Genomic DNA, 23,401 nt, shown 5'->3' with positions numbered 1-23,401 from the left:
GAGTTTCCAAGGAGCGCCTGGTGGATTCAAACTGCCAACCCTTTGGTTAGTAGCCATAGCACTTAACCACTATGCCACCAGGGTTTCCAGTAAGAATACAGAAGACCTAAATACCACAATAACTAAGGTAGATCTTATGGATACATACTGAACATTAAACTCTGAAAATAGACACTACACCTTTTCAAGTATCTATGGAAGACTGACATAATTTTATCATATATTAGGTAACAAAGCATTAGGAAGTTGCATAAAGTAGAAATATTATAAAACTACACTCTGATACAATTCAATAAAATTTGAAATTAGTAACAGAATAAAAATTAAAAAAAAAATCCTTTCACCTGGAAATTTACAAACCTTCTATTTAACATTTTCTCGGCAAAAATCACATAATTTCTGCAAAATAATGATAATGAAAGCACTGTGTATCAGAACTTCTGTGATACATGTCAAGCAGCACTCAGAAGAAAATTCATAGTCTCACTTTTATGACCAAAAATAAATGAAATGAACCCGAAACTAAAAAAAGCTAAAAAAAAAAAAAAAAAACCAAAAGAAAGCACAAAAAAAGAACCAATAAGGGTAAAAGCATAAATGAATGAGGTAGACAACAGAAAAGTAATATATCTAATCAGGAAATAAAAATTCTGGTTCTTTGGAAAAAAATAGTAACACAATGGGAGCTAGCCCAAGGAACTTTGAACACAGTACTCTGACCATTTCTTCTCATTCTAAAGGCAGAAAGAATTGGAAAATGTACTGAACTCTAGTTAGTTAGTAGGTTTGGTTTGCAGTACTATGAGTTAGCAATTCTGAAACTGCTTTCTGTGTATTGTAATATTTAATGATTGAGGATAATGGGAACGACATTTCTCACTGTTGGAGAAGGAAGCTATAATATAGAAAGAAGTGTAGAATGAACTTCATGGTGTTGAATTAGGTATCAGTACAAACACATGGTTTTAAACACATCTAGATAGCTATATCCACACCTATCTCTCTATACCCATAGATATAGGAATAAAAAATAGATGGACATATATTTTAGTTACACCCAACAAAAAGGATTAGATGCAAGGACCCCTCAGTAGCAATTTTACACACCTCAAACCCAAATCTTGGTTTCCAAGTGCCATTCTCCACTAAAAGGAACTAGAGTGGTTTTGGTTAAGGACTGATTTCGGATCTGAGGAGGGAAAGTATAAGATAAACCTGGAACCTACTGTTGGAGCAGATGGCAAATGGAGTGCTCAAAAAATGATGGAGACATGTCAAAAGGACACAGAAGCCACCTGAAGGGGCACCTACTGGCCAATTCTGGGATATTTTGAGCATCATCATAAAAAATGACAGCAAAAAATGTTTATCTAATGAATAAATAAGAATCAATAAGTCCATGATGATATAAAAAAAATACACAGGAGAGAGGAACATTTCTTCTTTACAGTAGAATATTACCTAAGAAACGCCCTAGGAATGACAGAGTTGGAAAAATCACCACTTTGCAGCCATTATATTAATGATTTAGGCAAGAATCATAAATGTATGCAAACAGCAGTGGATGACAGTTTCATAAGAAACATGGTATTCACATATTCTGAAAACACCCCCCATAAATTTCTGGCTAATTAAAAAAGGAAAAATTATAATTTTACAGTGGATTAACATAGTGAACACCACCTTATCCAAGTGATCAGAGTTAATACCACCAAACAGATGTCAAGCACCTTCTGATAAGATACGCCAAGGATTCAATGTTACCTTTATGAAATTCTAGCCCGAAATGCACAGCTTCAGTACAACCATGAGGCTCTATCAGACGAACCTCAATGGAGGGACATTTTACAAAATAACTGACCTATACTCTTCAATAAATCGGGAAAGACAATGCAAAGTTGAGGAGCCTCCAAAGACCATTACTGCAATGCATGAGCCTGGGTTGGATCCCAGATCAGAAACAAAGCAAAACTATACATACACATGACTTGATTGGGACAACTGGCAAAGTTTGAATACTGAACATTGATAAGATAATAATATTGTGTCAATGTTGAATTACCTGATTTTGATAAATGTACTACAGTTACGTAAGCGAAAGTTCTTGTTTTTAGGAAATACATACATACAAAGGGGTATGATGTCTGCAAATTAACTCTCAAATGATTCAGGAAAAAACGTGTGTGTGTGCGGAGACAACAAGAAAAAAATGATAAATCAACTGTGGTAAAATTCCTAGGTACTACTTTTGCAACCTTCCTGTAAACGTGGAATTATATCAAAATACCAAGTTAAAAAAAAATGTATTAGACATTGGAACCTAAATTTCCCATGTGTGTGTCCTGGTTTCTGTCAGTCCGTGGCTCACAAAACGAAACTCTTTTCTTTGATCATTCTGAAGCCCTTTATTCAGAGAGGAAGAGGGTGGATAGATGTGTTTGGGAAAATGAATTTTCAGAGTAAATGTAGATGATTTCAAGCTACAGGTAGTTCTCATCCTGGAAATAGAAAAGTTGTGAAGCCACTAAAGGAAATTTAGGAACACACCAAGGTCTCAAGTTTAGCCACAATTCTCCCTGGATGACACTTGCTTTTATAAAAAAACATGACCAAATAATCACATCACGCTATACTCCACAGATGGGTAACTCAGATATGTATGTGTGAGATTTTAACTCTTCCCAGGGGAGTGTTATAATCAACAACAGCTAACAGTGTCATCAGAGGCAGGAACAATGATTTCTGCAGAGACAGCCTGACTCCTGCCGACTTCTTCAGCCTCTTCCCTTTGGTCTCCCCATGTCACCTCTGCACTAGCCTCAGGGAATCATGCACAATTTCCTGAAAGCCCCAGGATCTCTTTTACCTCAGAGGTTTTTTTTTTTTTATTCTTAGAATGTGTTTCCCTGGCTTCGTCCTCCTAGTCAGCTCTTAGCCTTCAAGATTAAATTTAAGCATCATCCCCTCCACAAAGTCTTTTTCTTCTGTGTTTTGTCAACACTGTGTGAGTCCCTCCATTACAGCATTCATCCGCTAGGCGATTCTGGGTATCTGTGCTCAGTAGGTGAGGCACTGGGTGTTGCATGTGGTTAACACACTTGACTGCTACCAAAAGGTTGGGGGTTCAAGTCCCCCCAGAGGTACCATGGAAGAGAGGTCTGGAAATCTACCTATGAAAAATTGGTCACTGAAAATCCTATGGGACACAGTTCTACTCTGACACACATGGGGTTGCAAGTAGTTGGAATCAACTCAATGGCAACTGGTATACTGGTTGCTGTTAGGGGCCGTCTACTCAGTGCCGACTCACAGCTAGCCTAGGTACTACAGAATGAAACACTGCCCAGTCCTTCACCATGCGTACATTTGTTGCTATGCTTAAGCCCATTGTTGCAACCACTGTGTCAATCCATCTCGTTGAGGGTCTTCCTCTTTTTTGCTGACCTTGTACTCTATCAAGCATGATGTCCTTCTCCAGGGACTGATCCCTCCTGAAAACATGTCCAAAGTATGTTAGATGCAGTCTCGTCATCCTTGCTTCTAAGGAGCATTCTGGTTGTACTTCTTCCAAGACAGATTTGTTTGTTCTTTTGACAGTCCATGGTATATTTAATATTCTTTGCCAACACCACAATTCAAAGGCGTCAATTCTTCTCCAGTCTTCCTTATTCATCGTTCAGCTTTTGCATAAATAAGATGTGATTGAAAATATCATGGCTTGGTCAGGCGCGCCTTAGTCTTCAAGGTGACATCTTCCCTTGTCAACACTTTAAATAGTTCTTTTGCAACAGATCTGCCCAACAAAATGCATCTCTTGATTTCTTGACTGCTGCTTCCATGGGTATTGATTGTGGATCCAAGTAAATGAAATCCTTGACAAATTCAATCTTTTCTTTATGTTGAGGTGTAATCCGTTCTGAAGGCTGTGGTCTTTGATCTTCATCAGTATTTCAGGTCCTCTTCACTTTCAGCAAGCAAGGTTGTGTCATCTGCATAATGCAGGTTGTTTATGAGTCTTCCTCTAGTCCTGATGCCCTGTTCTTGATACAGTCTGGCCTCTCGGATTGTCTGCTCAGCATACAGATTGAACAGGTATGGTGAAAGTATACAACCCTGACACGCACATTTCCTGACTTTAAACCATGTGGTATCCCCTTGTTCTGTATGAACATCTGCCCCTTGATCTATGTACAGGTTTCTCATGAGCACAATTAAGTGTTCTGGAATACCCATTCTTCGAAATGTTATCCAAAATTTGTTATAATCCACACAGTTGAATGCCTTTGCATAGTCAATAAAATGCAGGTAAACATCTTTCTTGTATTCTCTGCTTTCAGTCAGGCTCCATCTGACATCAGCAGTGATATCCCTGGTTCCACATCCTCTTCTGAATCCGGCCTGAATTTCTGGCAGTTCCCTGTTGATATACTGCAGTAGCTGCTTTTGAATAATCTTCAGCAAAATTTTACTTGCATGTGATATTAATGATATTGTTCAATAATTTCTGCATTTGATTGGATCACCTTTCTTGGCAATAGGTATAAATATGGATCTCTTCCAGTCAGTTGGCCAGGTAGCTGTCTTCCAAATCTCCTGGCATAGATGAGTGCGGTTTGTTGAAACATCTCAATTGATATTCTGTCTGTTCCTGAAGCTTTGTTTTTCGTCAATCCCTTCAGTGCAGCCTGGGCTTCTTCCTTCAGTACCATCAGTTCCTGATCATATGCCACCTACTGAAAGGGTTGAACGTCAACCAATTCTTTTTGGTATAATGGCTCCATATACTCTTTCCACCTTCTTTTGATGCTTCCTGTGTCATTTAATATTTTCCCCACGGAATCCTTCACTGTTGCAACTCGAGGCTTGAATTTTTTCTTCAGTTCTTTCAGTTTGAGAAATGCTGAGCATGTTCTTCCCTTTTGGTTTTCAATCTCCAGCTCTTTGCATATGTCATTATAATGCTTTACTTTGTCTTCTTGAGCCACCCTTTGAAATCTTCTCTTCAGTTCTTTTACTTCATCATTTCTTCCTTTTGCTTTAGCTACTCGATGTTTAAGAGCAAGTTTCAGAGTCTTTTCTGACATCCGTTTTGGTCTTTTTTTTCCTTGTCCGTTTAATATCGTTTGCTTTCTTCATGGATGATGTTCTTGACGTCATTCTACAACTCGTCTGGTCTTCGGTCATCAGTGTTCAACACATCAAATCTACTCTAAATTCAGGTGGGATATACTCAAGGTGGTATTTTGGCTCTAGTCGACTTGTTCTAATTTTCTCAGTTTCAACTTGAACTTGCATAGGAGAAATTGATGATCTGTTCCACAGTTGGCCCCTGGCCTTGTTCTGACTGATATTGAGCTCTTCCATCGTCTCTTACGGTCAACGTGTACAGTTGCCATTTATGTTGATGGAAAAAGGTATTTGCAACGAAGAAGTCATTGGTCTTGCAGAATTCTATCATGTGATCGCCAGCATCATTTCTATCATCAAGGCCATATTTTCCAACTACTGATCCTTCTTCTTTGCTTCCAACTTTTGCATTCCAATCACCAGTAATAATCAATGCATCCTGATTGCATGTTTGATCAATTTCAGACTGCAGAAGCTGATAAAAATCTTCAATTTCTTCATCTGTGGCCTTAGTGGTTAGTGTGTAAATCTGAATAATAGTTGGTGTCACAGATTGAACTATGTCCCCCCAAAAATGTGTATCAACTTGGTTAGGCCATGATTTCCAATATTGTGTGGTTGTCTTCCATTTTGCGATTGTATTCTTATGTTAAGAGGGTTAGGGTGAGATTGTAACACCACCCTTACTCAGGTCACCTTCCTGATCCAATGTGAAGGGAGTTTCCCTGGGGTGTGGCCTGCACCACCTTTTATCTCTTACAAGATAAAAAGAAAGAAAAGCAAGCAGAGTTGGGGGACCTCATACCACCAAGAAAGCAGCACTAGGAGCAGAGTGCATCCTTTGGACCTGAGGTTCCTGTGCTGAGATGCTCCCAGACCAAGGGAAGACTGATGACAAAGAGCTTTCTCTAGAGCCAACAGAGAAAGCCTTCCCTTGGAGCCGGTGCCCTGAATTCGGACTTCTTGCCTACTGGACTCTGAGAGAACAAACTTCTCTTTGTTAAAGCCATCCACTTGTGGTATTTCTATTATAGCAGCCCTAGATGACTAGGACAGTTGGATTAACTGATCGTCCTTGTAGTATAGATCTTGAAATGTTCTATAATGACAATAAATGCAATGCCATTCATTTTCAAGTTGTCATTTCCTGCATAGTAGACCATATGATTGTCCAATTCAGAATGACCAACACCAGTCCATTTCAGCTCACTAATGCCTAGGATATTGATGTTTATGCATTCCATTCCATTTTTGATGATTTCCAATTTTCCTAGATTCACGCTTTGTACATTCCAGGTTCCGATTATTAATGGATGTTTGCAGCTGTTTCTTCTCATTTTGAGCCATGCCACATCAGCTAATGAAGGTCCCGAAAGCTTGACTCCATCCACATCATTAACTTCAACTCTACTTTGAGGAGGCAGCTCTTCCCCAGTCGTCTTTTGAGTGCCTTCCAACTCGGGAAGGGGGGGAGCTCATCTTCTGGCACTATATCAGACAGTGTTCTGCTGCTATTTGTAAGGTTTTCACTGGGTAATTCTTTTCAGAAGTAGACTGCCAGGTCCTTCTTTCTAGTCTGTCTTAGTCTGGAAGCTCAGCTGAAACCTGGCCTCCATGGGTGACCCTGTTGGTATCTGAATACTGGTGGCATGGCTTCCTGCATCACAGTGACACGTAAGCCCCCGCAGTATGACAAACTGACAGACACGTGGGGGGTGTACTGGTTAGGTGTCTATAATTTCAAGAAGCAAATACTAGGTCAATGAGAAAATTATAAAACATTGCTATTTTTTTGATTGTTTTTACCTAGTAGGGTATTTTAGTAATACAGGTATTCTCCTCCAAGTTTTACTTTTGAGAGTACTAATTTAATTTTCAAAATTGAGAGAGCCTAAACAGAGTGCCTGCTCTAATCCATCAGTTTTTTTTCTCCTAAGCCCTTCCATGTTTTTCTGTGCTCTCTATTTTTCTGAAGGCACAGGTTTTCAATATTTGGGACCAAATTAGTGTACATTTTGGGTGATTTTCATTCTGCCAAACACAGCATGCTTTACCTTGTAATGGAATTTGATTTCATTACAGAAACTCTGAATTTGGTGTTCCGCATAATAACCAAAAGCCAACCATAAATACCTATTTACAGGCATTTGCTATGTGTAGAAGGTTATGAATTTCTAACCTAAATAATTTTATTGATGAATTGCAAGAACAGCTATATATTCTACAAATAAAAGGCAATGATGTTCAACTAAGAAGGTAGTGCTTCTTAGAATTTGTAAGATGTATCACTTATGTATAGATGAATAACGTTGTAAAGTCAGAGGCTGCCTACCTGCTTATTGGTAAATACGTATAACCTTCCCTCTTTTTGAATACTTAAAAAATTACTTAATTAGTAATACAAGTTCGGTTGCTGTTGAGGTGACCCCGTGTGTGTCAGAAAGAAACTGTGCTCCGTAGGGTTTTCGACAGCTGATTTCCAGAAGTAGATCGTCAAGTCTTCCTTCTGAGGCACCTCTGGGTGGACTTAAAACTTTCAGTTAGCAGCCGAACTTAATAACGGTTACAACCCCCCAGGGATAAAAACTGTTAATTTTATTAACAATTAACAACATGGAGCCCTGGTGGCACAGTGCTTAAGAGCTCAGCTGCTAACCTAGAGGCTGACAGTTGCTCCTTGAAAACATTATGGGGCAGTTAGTTCTACTCGGTCCCATAGTGTTGTTATGAGTTGAAACCGACTCGACGGCACGTAACAACAACATAAAGGCAAATGTCTTTCGAAATTCCAGGGATCTTTAATTTTTCTCTCACTATTCAAATTTATTATCAAACATCAATTATACAATAACATTTATTCAGGGTTTATTTTATGCTATGCACTTTTCAGGTATTATCTCATGTAATCCTATGTAAGGCCTATGTATTATTATCACTTTTATATATATGCAAAAACTAAATAACAAAGAGGTTAAATAAATTACCCAAGAGAATCAAAAGCACATGCTAGAACCAGACTGTCTGGGTTTGAGTCCTTTTTCCACCGATCATCAGCTGTATAATCTTAGGAAAATCACTTAATTTCTCTGTGACTAATTTCCTCATCTGTAAATTGGGGATAATGATAGTACTGACCTCACAAAGTTATTATATAGTGAGAGTTAAATGAGTGAAGGTATTTAGAGCTTTTAGAAAAGCGTTGGAACATAGTAAGTCCTATAATGATGCTGGCAAATGGTCCTGAAATTGGGAAATGAGGGAGCCCAATCCGACCCCAAAAGTCATTCTCATAATTATTCATGTCACGTAATAGGATCAACCCAAATCCTTTCATATTATTTTCCCCAATTTAAAGCCCTTGAATGTCTCCCTATTGCTGTCCAAATAAAGATCAAAGCATTTGAGGTGGCATTTAGCTAGGGTGACCATACTTCCAGGTTTACCTGGGACCATCCCAGTTTATGTCTGATGTGCGGGCATCCTGTCCACTTTAGAGTTTGTCCAAGATTTTTGGAATTTTAGTTTCAAAAGTAGTTTTGAAGATAACTATTTTATAGATTTGCCAGTAAATAAAAAACCAGTTAATTGGTTAGAAAATACGTATATATTAAAATTTATACAATTTTAAATTTTTTAGTGCCCCTTTCCATGGTCAAAAGTGTCCTCACTTGGAAGATAAATTTTATGGTCCTCCCTACATCTAACATTGCTTATAAAATAGGCTCTGTTTACCTCTTGGGCTCACCTTTATCTCCTCCTTCCCTCTTGTTGTTGTTAGGTACTGTCGAGTCGGTTTTGACTCAGCACCTCCACGTACAGCAGAACGAAACACTGCCCAGTCCCGTCCCACACTGACAATCATTGCTATGTTTGAGCCCATTGTTGCAGCCACTGTGTGAGCCGCCTTTTTGAGGGTTGTGATCCTTAAGGTTGTGTGTCAACTTGGCCTGGCCATGATTCTCCGTGGTTTGGCAGTTATGACACAGCTTGGCAGTCGTATAATCATGTGATCACCTCCATGATGAGATCCGCTGTGAGCAGTCAACAAGCTGAAAGGGAGTTTCCTTGGGGAAACTAATATAACTGGACTTCCTGGCAAGCCTCAGGGGCTTTTGCTTGCACTGGATCCTGCAGCTGGCTCCTGCTCGTCTGATCTCCAGTTCTTGGGACTTGAGCTAGCAGCTTACCTGCCATCTTGCCTGCTGATCTTGGGATTCTTCAGTCTTCACAGCCTGTGAGCCAGAGCCCTGTTGTCTGACTTGTGCATCTTGAATTCACCAGCCCCTATGGCTATGTGAATCAAGAGAAGCCTCTAGCCTGAGCCATGGACTTGGGGCATTCCAGCCTCTACAACCTCTTGAGCCATTTCCTTAATACAAATCTCTCTATATATGTTTATACACTTTACTGGTTTTGCTTCTCTAGAGAACCCAGCCTAAGAAAAGCGTCTTCCTTTTTTGCTGACCCTCTTCTTTACCAAGCATGATGTCCTTCTCCAGGGACTGGTCCCTCCTGATAACATATCCAAAGTATGTAAGAGGAAGTTTCACCATTCCACCTTCTAAGGATTATTCTGGCTGTCCTTCTTCCAATACAGATTTTTTCATTCTTCTGGCAGTCCAAGGTACATTCAAGGTTCTTCACCAACACCATAATTCAAAGGCATCGATTCTTCTTCCGTCTTCCTTATTCACTGCCCAGAATTTACATGCATATGAGGCGACTGAAAATTACCATGGCTTGGGTCAGGTGCACCTTAGTTTTCCAAGTGATATCTTTGCTTTTTAATACTTTAAAGAGGTCTTTTGCAGCAGATTTGCCCAATGCAATACATCATTTCATTTGTCGACTGCTGCTTCCATGGACATTGTTTGTGGATTCAAGTAAAATGATATCCTTGAAAACTTCAATACTTTCTCCATTTATCATGATATTGCTATTGGTCTGGTTGTGAGTGAGGCTTTTTGTTTTCTTTATGTTGAGGTGTAATCCATATTAAAGGCTGTAGTCTTTGATCTTAATCAGTAAGTCCTCTTCACTTGCACAAGCAAGGTTGTGTCGTCTGCCTATTGCAGGTTATTATCAGCCTTCCTCCAGTCCATCTTCATATAGTCTATCTTCTTGGATTATCTGCTCAGCATACAGACTGAATTGTTGTTGTTTAAGTGCTGTTGAATTGGTTCCAACTCATAGCAACCTATAGGACAGAGTAGAACTGCCCCATGGGGTTTCCGAGGAGCGGCTGGTAGATTTGAATCGCTGACCTTTTGGCCAGCAGCTAAACTCTTAAACACTATGCCACCAGGGTTCCACAAATTGAATAAGTATGGTGAAAGGATATAAACCTGATGCACACCTTTCCTGATTTTAAATCACACAGTATCCCCTTGTTCTGTTTGAAGGTCTGCCTCTTGGTCTATGTGTAGGTTCCACATAAGCACAATTAAGTGTTCTGGAATTCCTATGCTTAAAAATACTATCCTTTCTTTGTACTCTCATTGAAATGATCACAGTCCCCTAAGATGATCTTGCTTTTGCAAGAGCTGCCCCTCTGGCTGAACTCACATTCTTCCTTCACTATCCTGTGTCTGGGCCATTCCTCTGTTTCCTTCAGGTTGTAGCACACATCATCTCCTTGGGAAGTTTCCCTTAATTCCTTGAGGTTAGGTAGGCGCCCTTCCATCCACACGATCCTACAGCACCAAGTGTTCCCCCTGTCAAGGCACCTTCATACTCTATTATAACACTTGACTGTAATCTCTCGAAGGCTGCACCTGGTAGATGGTCACCTTAGTGCAATCATTATTTGTTGAATGGATGAATGAAGACTCCTTTTTACCTCTCCCCTCCTCTTCAATTATCAGAACGTAAATTTCATTCTTCAGTTTGGGGAAGATATTAAGAGTTCTGCAAATGCTATGCTGTAGCTTCTTCTTCTGTGGCACAAGAAATGAGACCTTGGAATGGAATCTTATTGGAAAAGGTTATGGACATTCTCTGGGAGCTTAGGGTAACCTGAGCCCTGGCTCTGACCCTGCTGATGAGGGACCAGTGTGAGTAAAGAAAAATGTGCACCCACCAAGACACATGGCTTGTCTGGCAGTGTTTCTGCTGCATTTGGTGCCTACTTGCTGCTCAATGGAGCCCTGGCGGCACAATGGTTAAGAGCTCAGCTGCTAAACAAAAGGTTGGCAGTTCTAATCCACCAGCTGCTCCTTGGAAACCCTGTGGGGTAGTTCTGCTCTGTCCTATAGGGTCGTTATGAGTTGGAAGCAACTTGACAGCAACAGGTTTGGTGTGGTTTTGGTTTTACGGCTCAACATTATCTCCCTCGTGCAGGGTGCCGCCACACAAATGCACGCAGCGGCCCCAACTCTGACACAGATCCTATCAACCCTGACTTTAAGTCCTCTCATCGCCTTGACCCCTTTGAGAACCCTGACTCTGACCCTTTTCTTGGTAAAGCATGTTCAAGAGAAAATCTATAGTGCTGGCAAGGCAGCTTAAAGAGAAAATGAAGCCCCTGAGGTATACCAAAGAGGAGAGAACGACAAAAGCTTCCTAGCAACAACACACTGCAGGGCACTGAGGTTTTTTCTTTTCATCTCAAGAGGCCTGGGCAGCACAGAGAATGGACTTGTGCTTAACTCTTGGTTGCTCCTGGATTATAATGGAGATGGCGGTTGTACTGATGAATATCTCTGTCATGGATTGAATTGTATCACTCCCAAAATATGTGTCAATTTGGTTGGGCTATGATTCCCAGTATTGTGTGGTTGTCCTCCATTTTGTGATTGTAATTTTATGTTAAGAGGATTAGGATGGAATTGTAACACCACCCTTACTGAGGTCACCTCCCCGATCCAGTGTAAAGAGAGTTTCCCTGAGGCGTGGCCTGTACCATGTTTTATCTCTCAAGAGATAAAAGGAAAAGGGAAGCTAGCAGAGAGTGGGGGACCTCATACCACCAAGAAAGCAGCACCAGGAGCAGAGCGTGTCCTTTGGACATGGGGTCCCTATGCCTGAGAAGCTTCTCGATCAGGGGAAGACTGAGGACAAGGACCTTCCTCCAGAGGCGACAGAGACAGAAAGCCTTCCCCTGGAGCCAACGCCCTGAATTTGGACTTGTAACCTACTAGGCTGTGAGAAAATAAATTTCTCTTTGTTAAAGCCATCCACTTGCAGTAATGCTGTTATAGCAGCATTAGATGACTAAGACAATCTCCTTTTGTCTTTCTGAAAAAATATAGTAATCTTCCTTGGAATTAGGATATTGCTTATCATTTCCTTTCACATACTGTTACATTCATCTAAATGTTTTACATGCCGTATTATACTTTACTAACAATACTAATATTTGGGCCTGTTACATGCCAGACTCTGTTCTAAGCATGCTCAACAGCAAGGTTGGGATTTGAACCACAGCAATCTGGCTCCAGTATCCATGCTGTTAACCCCAGCACCGTACAGCCTCTCACACCCAGCTGTGTCACCCACATCCATACAAGGCACAAACCATTGCTATTATGGAGAGACGAGCCAACACAGCAAAAGCAATGTGGATGGAGACAGAGTGGGGTGCAGTGTGGTCAGCTGGCCTGCAGGGCTTAGAGCAAAAGGGCCGGGAAGCAGCCCTGCCAGTCTCAGGCTGCCAAGGACTGGTTGCCAGCTCCACAGAACCCTTAGACACACAGCCGCGGCTGCCAGGAGCTCTCCTGGGACATCAAAGGGCAGCAGCATCAGCTTTCACGTGTAATGGGGAAATAAACACCCCATCAACCTGTTGATCGGATGTCATCTTGCAACACAGTTGGAAATGATTGCTTTCAACTCAAGCCAAAATTATTTCCTGAGTCATGGGTGCCACTGTCTGAGCTGTTCATTTACTGAGCTTGTCCTAACTGGAAACTGACCAGTGTGAGTAAGCACAGGCGTTCTAGCTGCCCCCGCCTGTGCATATGCCAAGGCAAGAAGGAGAAGAAGGAAACGAGCAGGGATCAACTCACTTCTTGAAGACTTTCTCGGCAAGACTAAAGATTAATTTTTGGAAAAAACAAAAATTAAATTTAAAAACATTTAAATCATCAATTGTATGCAAAATAAATTTTCTGTAAAATTCTGTTAACTTTCCAAATGTCAAATTCTTCAGTTTGGTTGTTATCATTTCTCTCAAGGTGTTTTGTAATCAAATTTCATGATTAAAAATTCAGTTTAATTAACTTTTTTTAAAAAATAAAAATCTTTAAGAATTGTTATTGTGTGCTGTTGAGCCAATTCAGCTCACAATGACCCTATAGGACAGAGTAGAACTGTCCCATAGGGTTTCTAAGGAGCAGCTGGTGGATTTGAACTGCTCACCCTTTGGTTAGCAGCCTGAACTCTTAATCACCTGGCCACCAAGGCTGCCTTTAAGAATTAAAACTTCTAAGATCCCTTACGTGGTGACAGTAGGGCTTTGTATGGTAAACATCATAGGGAGATACAAGGTCTTTTCAGTAGTTAGTTCAACACATAAAATGGATTGTTCTGGATCTGTTCCTTTTCAATCCAACATGATTCAACAACCAGGTAAGACCACATCAGACACTGTGTTTGGCTGTCCAGTGAGTTTCCAAGTATGACTAGGCAAATGCTCTCTTAGAAAATCCGTCACATGATTCTCCTGCTTGTGACATGGATATGAAATGAACAATGGCTTGCTTCATGGGTTATGAAATGGTCTGAAAATGCCAGCAATTTTGAGTTATAAGGTATCCTTAGATTTGTCCTTTGGTAAGGAATTTAGGCTGGGGCAATGAACTGCCCTCTCAACAGTGAAATCAGAGACGGTAGCTCAGGAGACCAGAGGAGGTGGCAGAGGGGTGAACGGGGAGACCTGTAACAGCAATAACTTGTTCTTCTGGAGATATCAATATGTTTGGAGCCAATGAAGTCCATTCTTTGATGGGAGTTTTCTTCCCAAGTGGATATGCATGAACTAGGGCAGGCGCCAACACCTCTCGGCCCTCAGGATTCCTGCAGCAGACAGTCCCCACCTGCTGCCCAAGGCCTATTTCTGAGATCACTGAGGTCTAGGCTCTGAAAATTAGCAAGGGCTAATGTTGCCGGAAACCCTGGTGGTGTAGTGGTTAAGTGCTACGCTGCTAACCAAAGGGTCGGCAGTTCGAATCTTCCAGGTGCTCCTTGGAAACTCTATGGGGCAGTTCTACTCTGTCCTATAGGGTTGCTATGAGTCGGAATCGACTCGACAGCACTGGGTTTGTTTTTTTTTCGGCTTAATGTTGCCAGGGAAACCCTGGTGACTAGTGATTAAGTACTACGGCTGCTAACAAAAAGGTCGGCACTTCAAATCCACCAGACGCTCCTTAGAAACTCTATGGAGGCAGTTCTACTCTGTCTGATAGGGTCTATGAGTCGGAATTGACTCGATGGCAATGGGTTTGGTTTATTTTTTTTAATGTTGCCAGGTGACCAAGTGACCTGTCTGTCAAAGGTTGTAGTAATGTCGTGGTTTGCATGTTGTTATGATGTTGAAAGCAATTCTATTGCCATTGCAAATACCAGTGGGGTCACCAGAGCGGGTTTGGCAGAGCCTCCAGATCTACTAGGCTAGGAAGAAAGGCCTAGCGATGTACTTTCTGAAAATTACCCACTGAAAACCCTGTGGATCACAACAGAATATTGTTCAGTATAGTGCTGGAAGATGAGCCCTCTAGGTTGGGAGGCACTCAAAATACACAGTGGCCACCACAATAGACTTGGGCATACCAATGATTGTGAAGATGACGTAGGACCAGGCAATGTTTTCTTCAGGTGTACATGGGGTCGCCATGATTTGGAGCTGGCTCAATGGCAGCTAACAACAACAACATTGCCAGATAACCAAGTGACATGGTCACCAGGTGTCTGGGTTCCCTGGGTAAGGAGAGGGATATGATGATTGGGGGGAGCGATGCTTGTGAGTGTTTGTGTCAGGCACTATTGTCTCAGGTATTAGTCCAGAGGCACCTCGTGCATGTTACGTCAGGACCTAAGTGTCTTGATTCTGGTGCCTGTCCCCAACACCCAGAACATTCTCTTCAATCCCTACTACCCTGCAGAGTCTTTGGGCACATTACCAGGGCTTCTCACCACCAGTTAACTAACAACTGTCCAGAGAAGCTCCTTTTCCTTCCCTGAACTTCTGCTTTAGAACTCTCTTAAAATTCCCATTACCCCTTCTGTGCCTTTGGTGTTGTATTTAATGAAAACCTCTAGTTAGTTTTCATGAAGCTTCCTCATCAAATCAAGGTGTACTCACCACAAGGAAAAGAATTCTCCTACCCCCTGCCACAGCTCCCCAAAGGTTGTGTTAAGTTTGCTTCTTTTTTTTTTCCTTCATATCATTTCATGCTTCAAAGCATCATACAACAAACAAGCACGTACGGGAGTGTGACTGAATGCTCTGGGAGACATCTTGTTGTGACAGTGAGCTGACTTGAAAGCAAAACGACAGATTTAAAACCAGTGACAAAACGTGGCTGAGAATGCTGTTAGAACGTGCATGCACCCCAAGCTATGTTCTGTGCAACATGGTAAGGAACAGAAATTAGTTGAAATAATGGCTGGGTCATGCAATTATTGGGAAAGAAGCTGCTGAGGAGAATAAAAAAGTGTGAATACCTGTGTAGGTCATAGCTTCCTCCTTCTTTATTTCCTGATATAGGAAAATACAAGAGTAACTCATGTTAGCTTTAGAACACATACAACCATTCACAGTGTTGTTTTCCATGCACAACGTCTAAATCCTAGAAAGAAATAAAAACCAAAAAACCAAACCCAGTGCCATCAAGGCGATTCTGACTCATAGCGACCCTATAGGACAGAGTAGAACTGCCCCATAGAGTTTCCAAGGAGCGCCTGGAGGATTCGAACTGCCGACCTTTTGGTTAGCAGCTGTAGCACTTAACCACGACACCATCAGGGTTTCCTAGAAAGAAATACATTCTGTTAAATGCAGACAGTGCCCAAGCCCAACAGAGCTTTACTACCAGACAGGCTCAAAATGAGGACTGATAGCTATAAATGAAAAGGTTTAAGATAAAAACCATAACCGTTTACATGAAAAATGGGTGGAGGTGAGAAAAGGAGGGAAGCTGATTCAAAAGCAGTAAGAAAAGTACCTCCAAAATCTACGGAATTCTGAGAAAAAGTTTAATTTTGGTTAAAACACTTGAAAAAAAGTGACCAATAATTATATCTTCTAGGAATAGTCTACATGGTGGAGAGAACTATTTGAAGCCTAACAGCAATAACTGGTTCCACCTGGTGTGTCTTTTCACCATTAAGAGAACTGATCAGATTTCACTAAGCAGAGTGGTTTTGTCATCGCCGGTAAGAATGCTATGCTCTTCTGGGGAGAAATGTCTGGGTGTAACATTTCTAGTGCCCCGAATAGTTGGTTTAGATTCCAGGCCTTTGTGGGCTTTTTTATTTTTTATAAATTTGGAGAAAAAAGGTCAACAGATAAGCAGGATATTTGAAAAGATTCAAGCTGAGTAGGCTCAATGACCATAAGACCTATCTTGCAAGCCCAGTTCTCTCTTGGCTGGTGAATGATTCCACTAAGATGTTAACAGAATGCTGTTGACTGACGCCTGAGATATGAGTGCTCTCACAGGATTCACATCGTGTGATGGGACCCCCATGGATCAAAAGCCTTTATGACCCTACAATGGTGGAAATGACGAGCAGTGACACTGATCATTTTGGGACGAGGCCCTGACTCTTCAGGTCACTTGAGCCAGAGAGCTGCCTACTTTTATTACTGGAGATGCTGGCTCTGAAGACACTGAGAAAACTCAGTCACACAACAAAGGGCTCCTGTGGACTCCTCCCCAGTGCCTGCAAGCTCAGCTCTTCACGCTTCGGGGGTTGGCATGCTCCCCTGATGCCAGTGCCCCTTCCAGCTTTAGCTCTTACTCCGTCCTTCTACGGACAATGGGTATTTACATCCCTACAGAACTTATGAGGAGAAATTGGGTATTTGCATCAACCAGGAAAGAGCTAGGGCCGATACTGAAAAGAACTGTATTCCCAAAAGCCAAAGGAAAAATAAGTTGGTAAGTTTAACACTGCAGACCGGGGAGGGAACATCTGACGGATTCCACATAGAGTCCCTTTCTCTTTTAGACCCCAAGTTAACAAGCTGCTCAAATCTCTCTAGTTTCTGATGCTATCCACATTGATGCCTTGAAATATTCTTAAAGAGACATGGGAAATACTGGCCAAAGAAATCTAATTCACTGTGTCGTGGGCAGGGACTCAACTGGGGGAGCTTCACAATTTGATACGCAGAAATAGGGCATTGTGTTTCTATCCAAGGTCCCTTAAAAAGAGGATATCCTAGTTTACTTAGCCTACATTTATGACTATTGACAATAACAAATAAACCCCCAGGGTTTTCATTCCATCTCCAATAGCTGCTTCTATCAGAAATAGAGATTTACTAATACAACAGACCTGTGGGAGAGATTGAAATAAAATGCTCACACATTCTTTTGACACATCTTGTTTTTCATTAATGTATTCAGAGCTAAACTCAGAGGTTAAAAAATGTTTGGGATTGCCTGAAGAGTTCTCCTGTAAGTATCCAAAATGGTATTTTTCTATGCGTATAAAAGTTTCACAGGCAGAAAACTTGGTAACATAAAGACTTTTCAAGGTAATGCAGAAAAAAATTTTTTTTTTTCTCTTACCAACTTCAAGGCTCTTAGGTCTTGGGTTGCACTGTTTATAACCTTGACAGCTTCTGAGCTCCATCAATTGTACGTGTAGCTGGTTCAAGATGCCTCGTTCTACTGTGTGAACCGTATTTGTGAGCTGCAGAAGAAGGGGTCAGAAAAACAATTTCAGCTCATTTGCATGCTATCCTATGTTCAACCACCTTCATAAAATGAAAACATATTGTCTTACCTGATAAGGATCTGTGTTCATATCAAAATACTCCAAAAAGCCGGTAGCAAACTCACAGAAAAGAAAATTGTGCGTTTCATTAACCGTCCGCAAACACCAGTAGGTGTTATTGTTAGAACTTGTGCAAGCACAGAAAGAGCCCACTATTGGGGAAAAAAAAGAAAAACACAACAACAAAAAAAGAATGAAAAAACGTCAGCAGGCTCTCCATTCCAATGTTTCATTATCTTTACACATTAACGTTCACATTTTCTTATACTGTGATTAGATGTTAAAGGTAACTATAATTTTTATCCCTGTTGATATAGATTTGCTATGAGACTAGTGAAAAAGGGAAAAAAAGATGGCGATCCATGGTGGAGATCACAGGCTGAAGGTGAATGTGAAGTTTCCGTATGTGGATGCCTCCTGTTAGCTCTGTTTGACAGTGATCTCCAAAGTAGGGGGAGAAAAATATCAACTTCTATTTGTGGTTATTTTTATCTTTTTTTAAAAAAGGAAAAAATAGTTACTTAATATAAAAATGTAACTGGTGCCTTTGCTTGTTCTTTATGTCAGATGGCCACGTATCACAAACGGGACATAGAAAGACAGGGAATTCCACAGTGTGAAGTGGTTTGGAGAAGGCTTGAGCCCAGCTAAGTAATCTTGGGATGAAGTAACCTGTGATCATCGTAGGCTCTCTACAATACTTTGACGTAAGCTGGGCTGTGACCATAAACATCTCTCGTACCACACAAAGGTTCCTGGTTAACAAGGTGGTTTGTTTGTTTTGTCATATAACATTCATTGAGCATCTACTACGTGCCAAGGTTACAGCATCACGTAGACAGGGTCTCCTAAGAGACTTACAGTCTAGTGGGAAAAACAAATGTTAAGCAAAAATAAAAGTAAAAAACATGTAATTACAAATGCGAAAAGTTCTATGAAGAAAAAGTAGAGTGTGCTGAAAGTGTGCAGAAGGTGCTTAGCCTAGTCTGAGGGTACGGGGAAGGTCCCCATGAAGAAGTAATGGTACAGTATAAGATTCGAATGGTGCGCAGGTCTTTGATAGGCACAGGGCTGCAGGTGGGTGTAGTGGCGAGACCCTTCCAGGCAGAGGGAACAGCATGCGTAAAGGCCCTGAGGTGGGAGGACGTGGGCCTAGAGGTAGAACTGAAATGTAGCAAGCAGAGCTTTGTTGTATAGATTAAGCAGTTTGCTCTTTACCCTAAGAAAAACTAACCAACCAGCTGCTGTTGAGTAGATGCCAACTCAGCAACCCCATGTGCGTCAGAATAGAACTGTGCTCTGTGGGGTTTTTAAAGGCTGATTTTTCAGAAATAGATTGCCAGGCCTTTCTTGTGAGGTACCTGAGTGGACTCAAACTTCCAACCTTTCAGCTAGCAGCCAAGCCTGTTACCATTTGCACCACCCAGGGACTTACTTCCCTGAAAAAAATAGGGTATCATTAAAAGATCACTCTGAGTCTTCTGAGCACAAAGGATTAGAAAGAGCAAGAAAGGAGTCTGGGAGGCCACAAAGGAGGTTTTATAGTGGCTGAGGCCAGAAATGATGGTGGCTTGGGCAGGATGGTCTCAGCTCAGGTGGGGAGAAGCAGATAGCGGTATGAAGGACCTCCACCTGGCATGGGCAAATGAGAAGTTCATCTTTCTCAACACTTGATCTTCAAAGGGCTTGACTAGTCCTGGACACTACAAATTCTTTACTTCCTTAGAACCTTGGTCATGCTCTTCCTTCTGCCTGAAATGCCACCCCCTCTCCATGCATGTCCCCTTTCATACGAATTCCTTCTCTTAAGCCTTTAAATTACAGCTGAAATTTCACTTCTTCGAAGCAAACATGGATGCTGAAATTAATAAGCACCAAAATAGACAGAGTTTAAAAATTCTCATGGATAGGTCTTATATCCCAAGAGTGATCTGTGGTCTCCTGGGCCTCTCAAAATCCCAGTTCAAGAAACATTGACATGGGTGGTACCCAAAGAGCCTTTCAATTCTAAGAGTCTGTGTTTCATCTGGAGTCCCTGGGTGGTGCAAATGGTTATGGGCAGAAGTTCGAGTCCACCCAGCGGTGTCTCAGAAGAAAAGCTTGATGATCTACTTCCCCAAAAATCAGGCATTGAAAACCTTCCGGAGCACAGTTGTATGCTGACCCACACAGGGTCACTAGGAGTCAGCACTGGCTTGAGGGCAACTGGTGGTTGGTGTTTCATCTACTTCACGGGATGATAAGCCTTGAATCAGAGGATGTACCACAAGAATTTAGGGTATTATTTCTCTATGGCCTCAGGGAATATTGTGCAGACATGCATATATGAACATTAATTTTAAAAGTGGACAATTATTATCATTTCATAACGTTGTATTTGGACGTAAAAATCAGTTTTATTGAGCCCCTATTCTGTAAGCATCGTGCTTGGTACTGACGTGGAGTGGGAAATTAGTAGGATGTAGGCTCTGCATCTGAGGAGCTTTTACCACTCTACCTCCTTTGACTGTATTCAGAGTATGCACTTGAAATAAGGCAGAAACGAAATATATTTGGGGCAACACTCTTCATCTGTTCATTTAGTTGTAGGGCAAGCTTTTTGAGGAGGAACTCTGCCAGGTGCTGGCACTGTGTGAAATAACATCCTAAAGAGAAAAATCCAGGAAGAAGTTTGGCATTTCAAACAAAATACGAGCAAAAACAGAATTCTAAAGAAAAAAGTAATTTTTGGCAAAATAACATGATTTGCCAGTAGAGAAAATAATATGACACTTTCCATATGAATCTTTCCAGAACCTGGGTTTATGTCATTGGCTCTTAGTCTAAGTAGCTGTAGGACGAGTCACTGTCTGCACGGTGGCAGCACGTGGCACTTAAGATGAACAGCTTACAGTTCCAGAAGGGGGCCGTCTGCCAGTGGTTGTTGTCGTGCGTGAAGCAGGTGAGGCCGGGAAGGCTGCACTCGTCTCCCTTCCTCTGGCGTTTCTTCTCCTTCCTCTCCTTCTTCCTCCTCCGGTTCTCCTTAAAAAGCTGTAGCTTGCTGTCTACCTCTTGAGCAGCTTCCCTACGGCAAGAGAAGAGATATTTTAAAGATCAGAAAATACTTCCTCAATTAAAAATGTGCTCGCTGCTTTGAATCTCAAACACATGTTTGGATACAGAGGGCCCCCAAGGATAACCAGCAATGGCGAAGAGAAATTCATTAAGTGGCATCTCCATTAGAGCTTCACTAAGCCTTACCACGGTCGATATTTTCTTCCTTACATTTAAACACTGATGGAAACAAATGTGAATCCCACTAGCAACACCTCCTGAGCAAATCACGTAACTTCCCAGTGGGTTGGTACCTATCTGCCATGAAGTCAACAGTTGGATGGGTTAGATGGACAGCTGGTTGGGTTAGATGGCTTGGATTAGATGGTCTGTAAAATTCTTTAACAAATTCTACAAAATAGGCTTGGAAAAAAAAATTTTTTTTTTAAATCTTGGTTTTCCCTAAAGGGCTTCAAACTTTGTTGAGGCTCAAATATGAAATCTCCTTCATACGCAAATTTTACTGTTATTTGAAAATACGAATTATTTCTTATAACTTTCAGAATTTACACGATTGCAGGCTGCGCTATACCACACACTGATCTAATGAAGAGTCCACATCTCTTGGGCACTCTGCATAGAAAGCAGTGCATTGAATAAAATACAGTTTGTTTGTTGTTGTCAAGTTGGCCTTGACTCATGGCAACCCTACGCACAAGAAGATCAGGGCATTGTGATCCATAGGGTTTTCATTGGCTGATTTTCAGAAGTAGATTGCCAGGCCTTTCTTCCTAGTCTGCCTTAGTCTGGAAGTTCTGCTGAAACCTGTTAAGCATCATAGCAACATACAAGCCTCCAGTGACAGATGGGTAGTAGCTGTCCTTGAGGCTTGTCTCACAAATGCAGTGGACAGTGCATGCAGAACTCTGGGTGGCTCTGCCCTGAAGGGTTCCACAAGCATCGCCACAGTTCCTTGGCAGAGTGTGGGCTTTGTTTTCACCCTCTTGAGCTATCGGTCCTCCTAGGGGATCCTACTTCTACTGAAGCAGCACCATTTAGAACCCAGGAGTCATTCCAGCCTTTCAGAAGTGCCCATGGACGGTCCTCCATTCCCAGCAAACACGGACAACAGAGTCACCTACTTGAATGGGTGAAGATGGCTCTTCAATTTCTCTTGCTTTTTTACACCTTTCTCTTTATTGTAATAGCTGCAGGCAAAAGGATTAAAAAGTGAGTCTTCATAACCTTTCATTTGACTAAACCCTTCATTTTATATAAAGAAAGCAAAATAGAAGGAAAACAGTTTCCTTGTAACTATTGTAGCTTGACAGGACTTCTTCCTTTTTATCTTCTGCATAGGTTTATGGCACATTTAATTTGCTCTAATTAGCTTAGGGTACTACAAGATACGGTAATGCCAACAATTTATTAAGTTTTTAACTGGTAAAAGAAAGACATAAACCTAGTGGTAATGACTTTAAAAAACAGTTGCCATTGAGTCGATCCCAACTCATGGCGACTCCACACGTATCAGAGTAGAACTGTGCTCCACAGAGTTTTCAATGGCTGATTTTTCAGAAGCAGGCCTCTAAGCATTTCTTTGAGGTGCCTCTGGGTAGACTCTAACCTCCAACCTTTTGGTTGGTAGCCTGGTTGGCAGGGGAGCACAGGGATTCTGTAATCACTTTAGCTTGTACAAGTGGAAATGCATCTGGGAAGTAGTCAGAGGGAGGGGTAAACAATTACCTCTGTTTACTACAGCTGCACTCCTCGGGCTTCCTTCTCTTGAGGTGTCCTCTCACTTCTCTTAAATTCTTAATTTTATCTTGCAGAGCTTCAATCTGGAAAACATATATTTGAACACTGGCATTTTAAGATCTGGATTTCCTATACCAATTACCTTTTTTTTTTCCACCTTGTTTTCTGCGTTTCACAATTATAACTATCCTTTTGAAATGACAATTAATTTGGAAGCAAACTGGGCAGAGACTATGTCTACCTCTATATTTCATCCAATGTGTTATAAATAAACATTAACAGATGCCCCTTTTATAACAGAATCACTTTATCACAGGGATTTCAAAAGGTCATTGAGTTGATCCCCATTTTCTTCTCACATTCTATTTTGTTTTTCAGTCAGGGCTATCTATCGCTAAATCAGTGGGCAAAGGGAAATATCTTGGTGGTTTTTCTATTTTTCACATAATCAACAAGAAGATGAAGTGGACACACACAGCGCGCTCCCCCAAACAGGAAGAGCAGGGCTGGAGAGGTGAGTTTGAGTTAAGAATCTCAC

At 41.3% G+C, this 23,401-nt stretch overlaps 1 protein-coding gene across 8 annotated transcripts in view; it reads right to left on the bottom strand.

The window, feature by feature from the left end:
- Positions 1–23,401, bottom strand: part of SULF1 (sulfatase 1) — a 224,842-nt gene that overhangs the window by 5,015 nt on the left and 196,426 nt on the right. For 4 of the 8 annotated variants that reach the window (XM_064267784.1, XM_023545754.2, XM_023545755.2 and 1 more), the window contains 5 exons: positions 22,852–22,946; positions 22,248–22,313; positions 20,964–21,136; positions 18,082–18,224; positions 17,865–17,988 (listed from right to left, as the gene is read on the bottom strand). In XM_064267784.1, the coding sequence (XP_064123854.1) occupies positions 17,865–17,988; positions 18,082–18,224; positions 20,964–21,136; positions 22,248–22,313; positions 22,852–22,946 (601 nt within the window). Of the gene's footprint in view, positions 1–15,063; positions 15,824–15,844; positions 16,097–17,864; positions 17,989–18,081; positions 18,225–20,963; positions 21,137–22,247; positions 22,314–22,851; positions 22,947–23,401 lie in introns of those variants that run through there. The other 4 variants (XM_010588331.3, XM_064267787.1, XM_064267785.1 and 1 more) reach the window with 3 other exon arrangements.

Source organism: Loxodonta africana, chromosome 14, assembly GCF_030014295.1.
Source record: "Loxodonta africana isolate mLoxAfr1 chromosome 14, mLoxAfr1.hap2, whole genome shotgun sequence".
NCBI lineage: Eukaryota > Metazoa > Chordata > Mammalia > Proboscidea > Elephantidae > Loxodonta > Loxodonta africana.
This window is presented reverse-complemented; position numbering and strand designations above follow the sequence as displayed.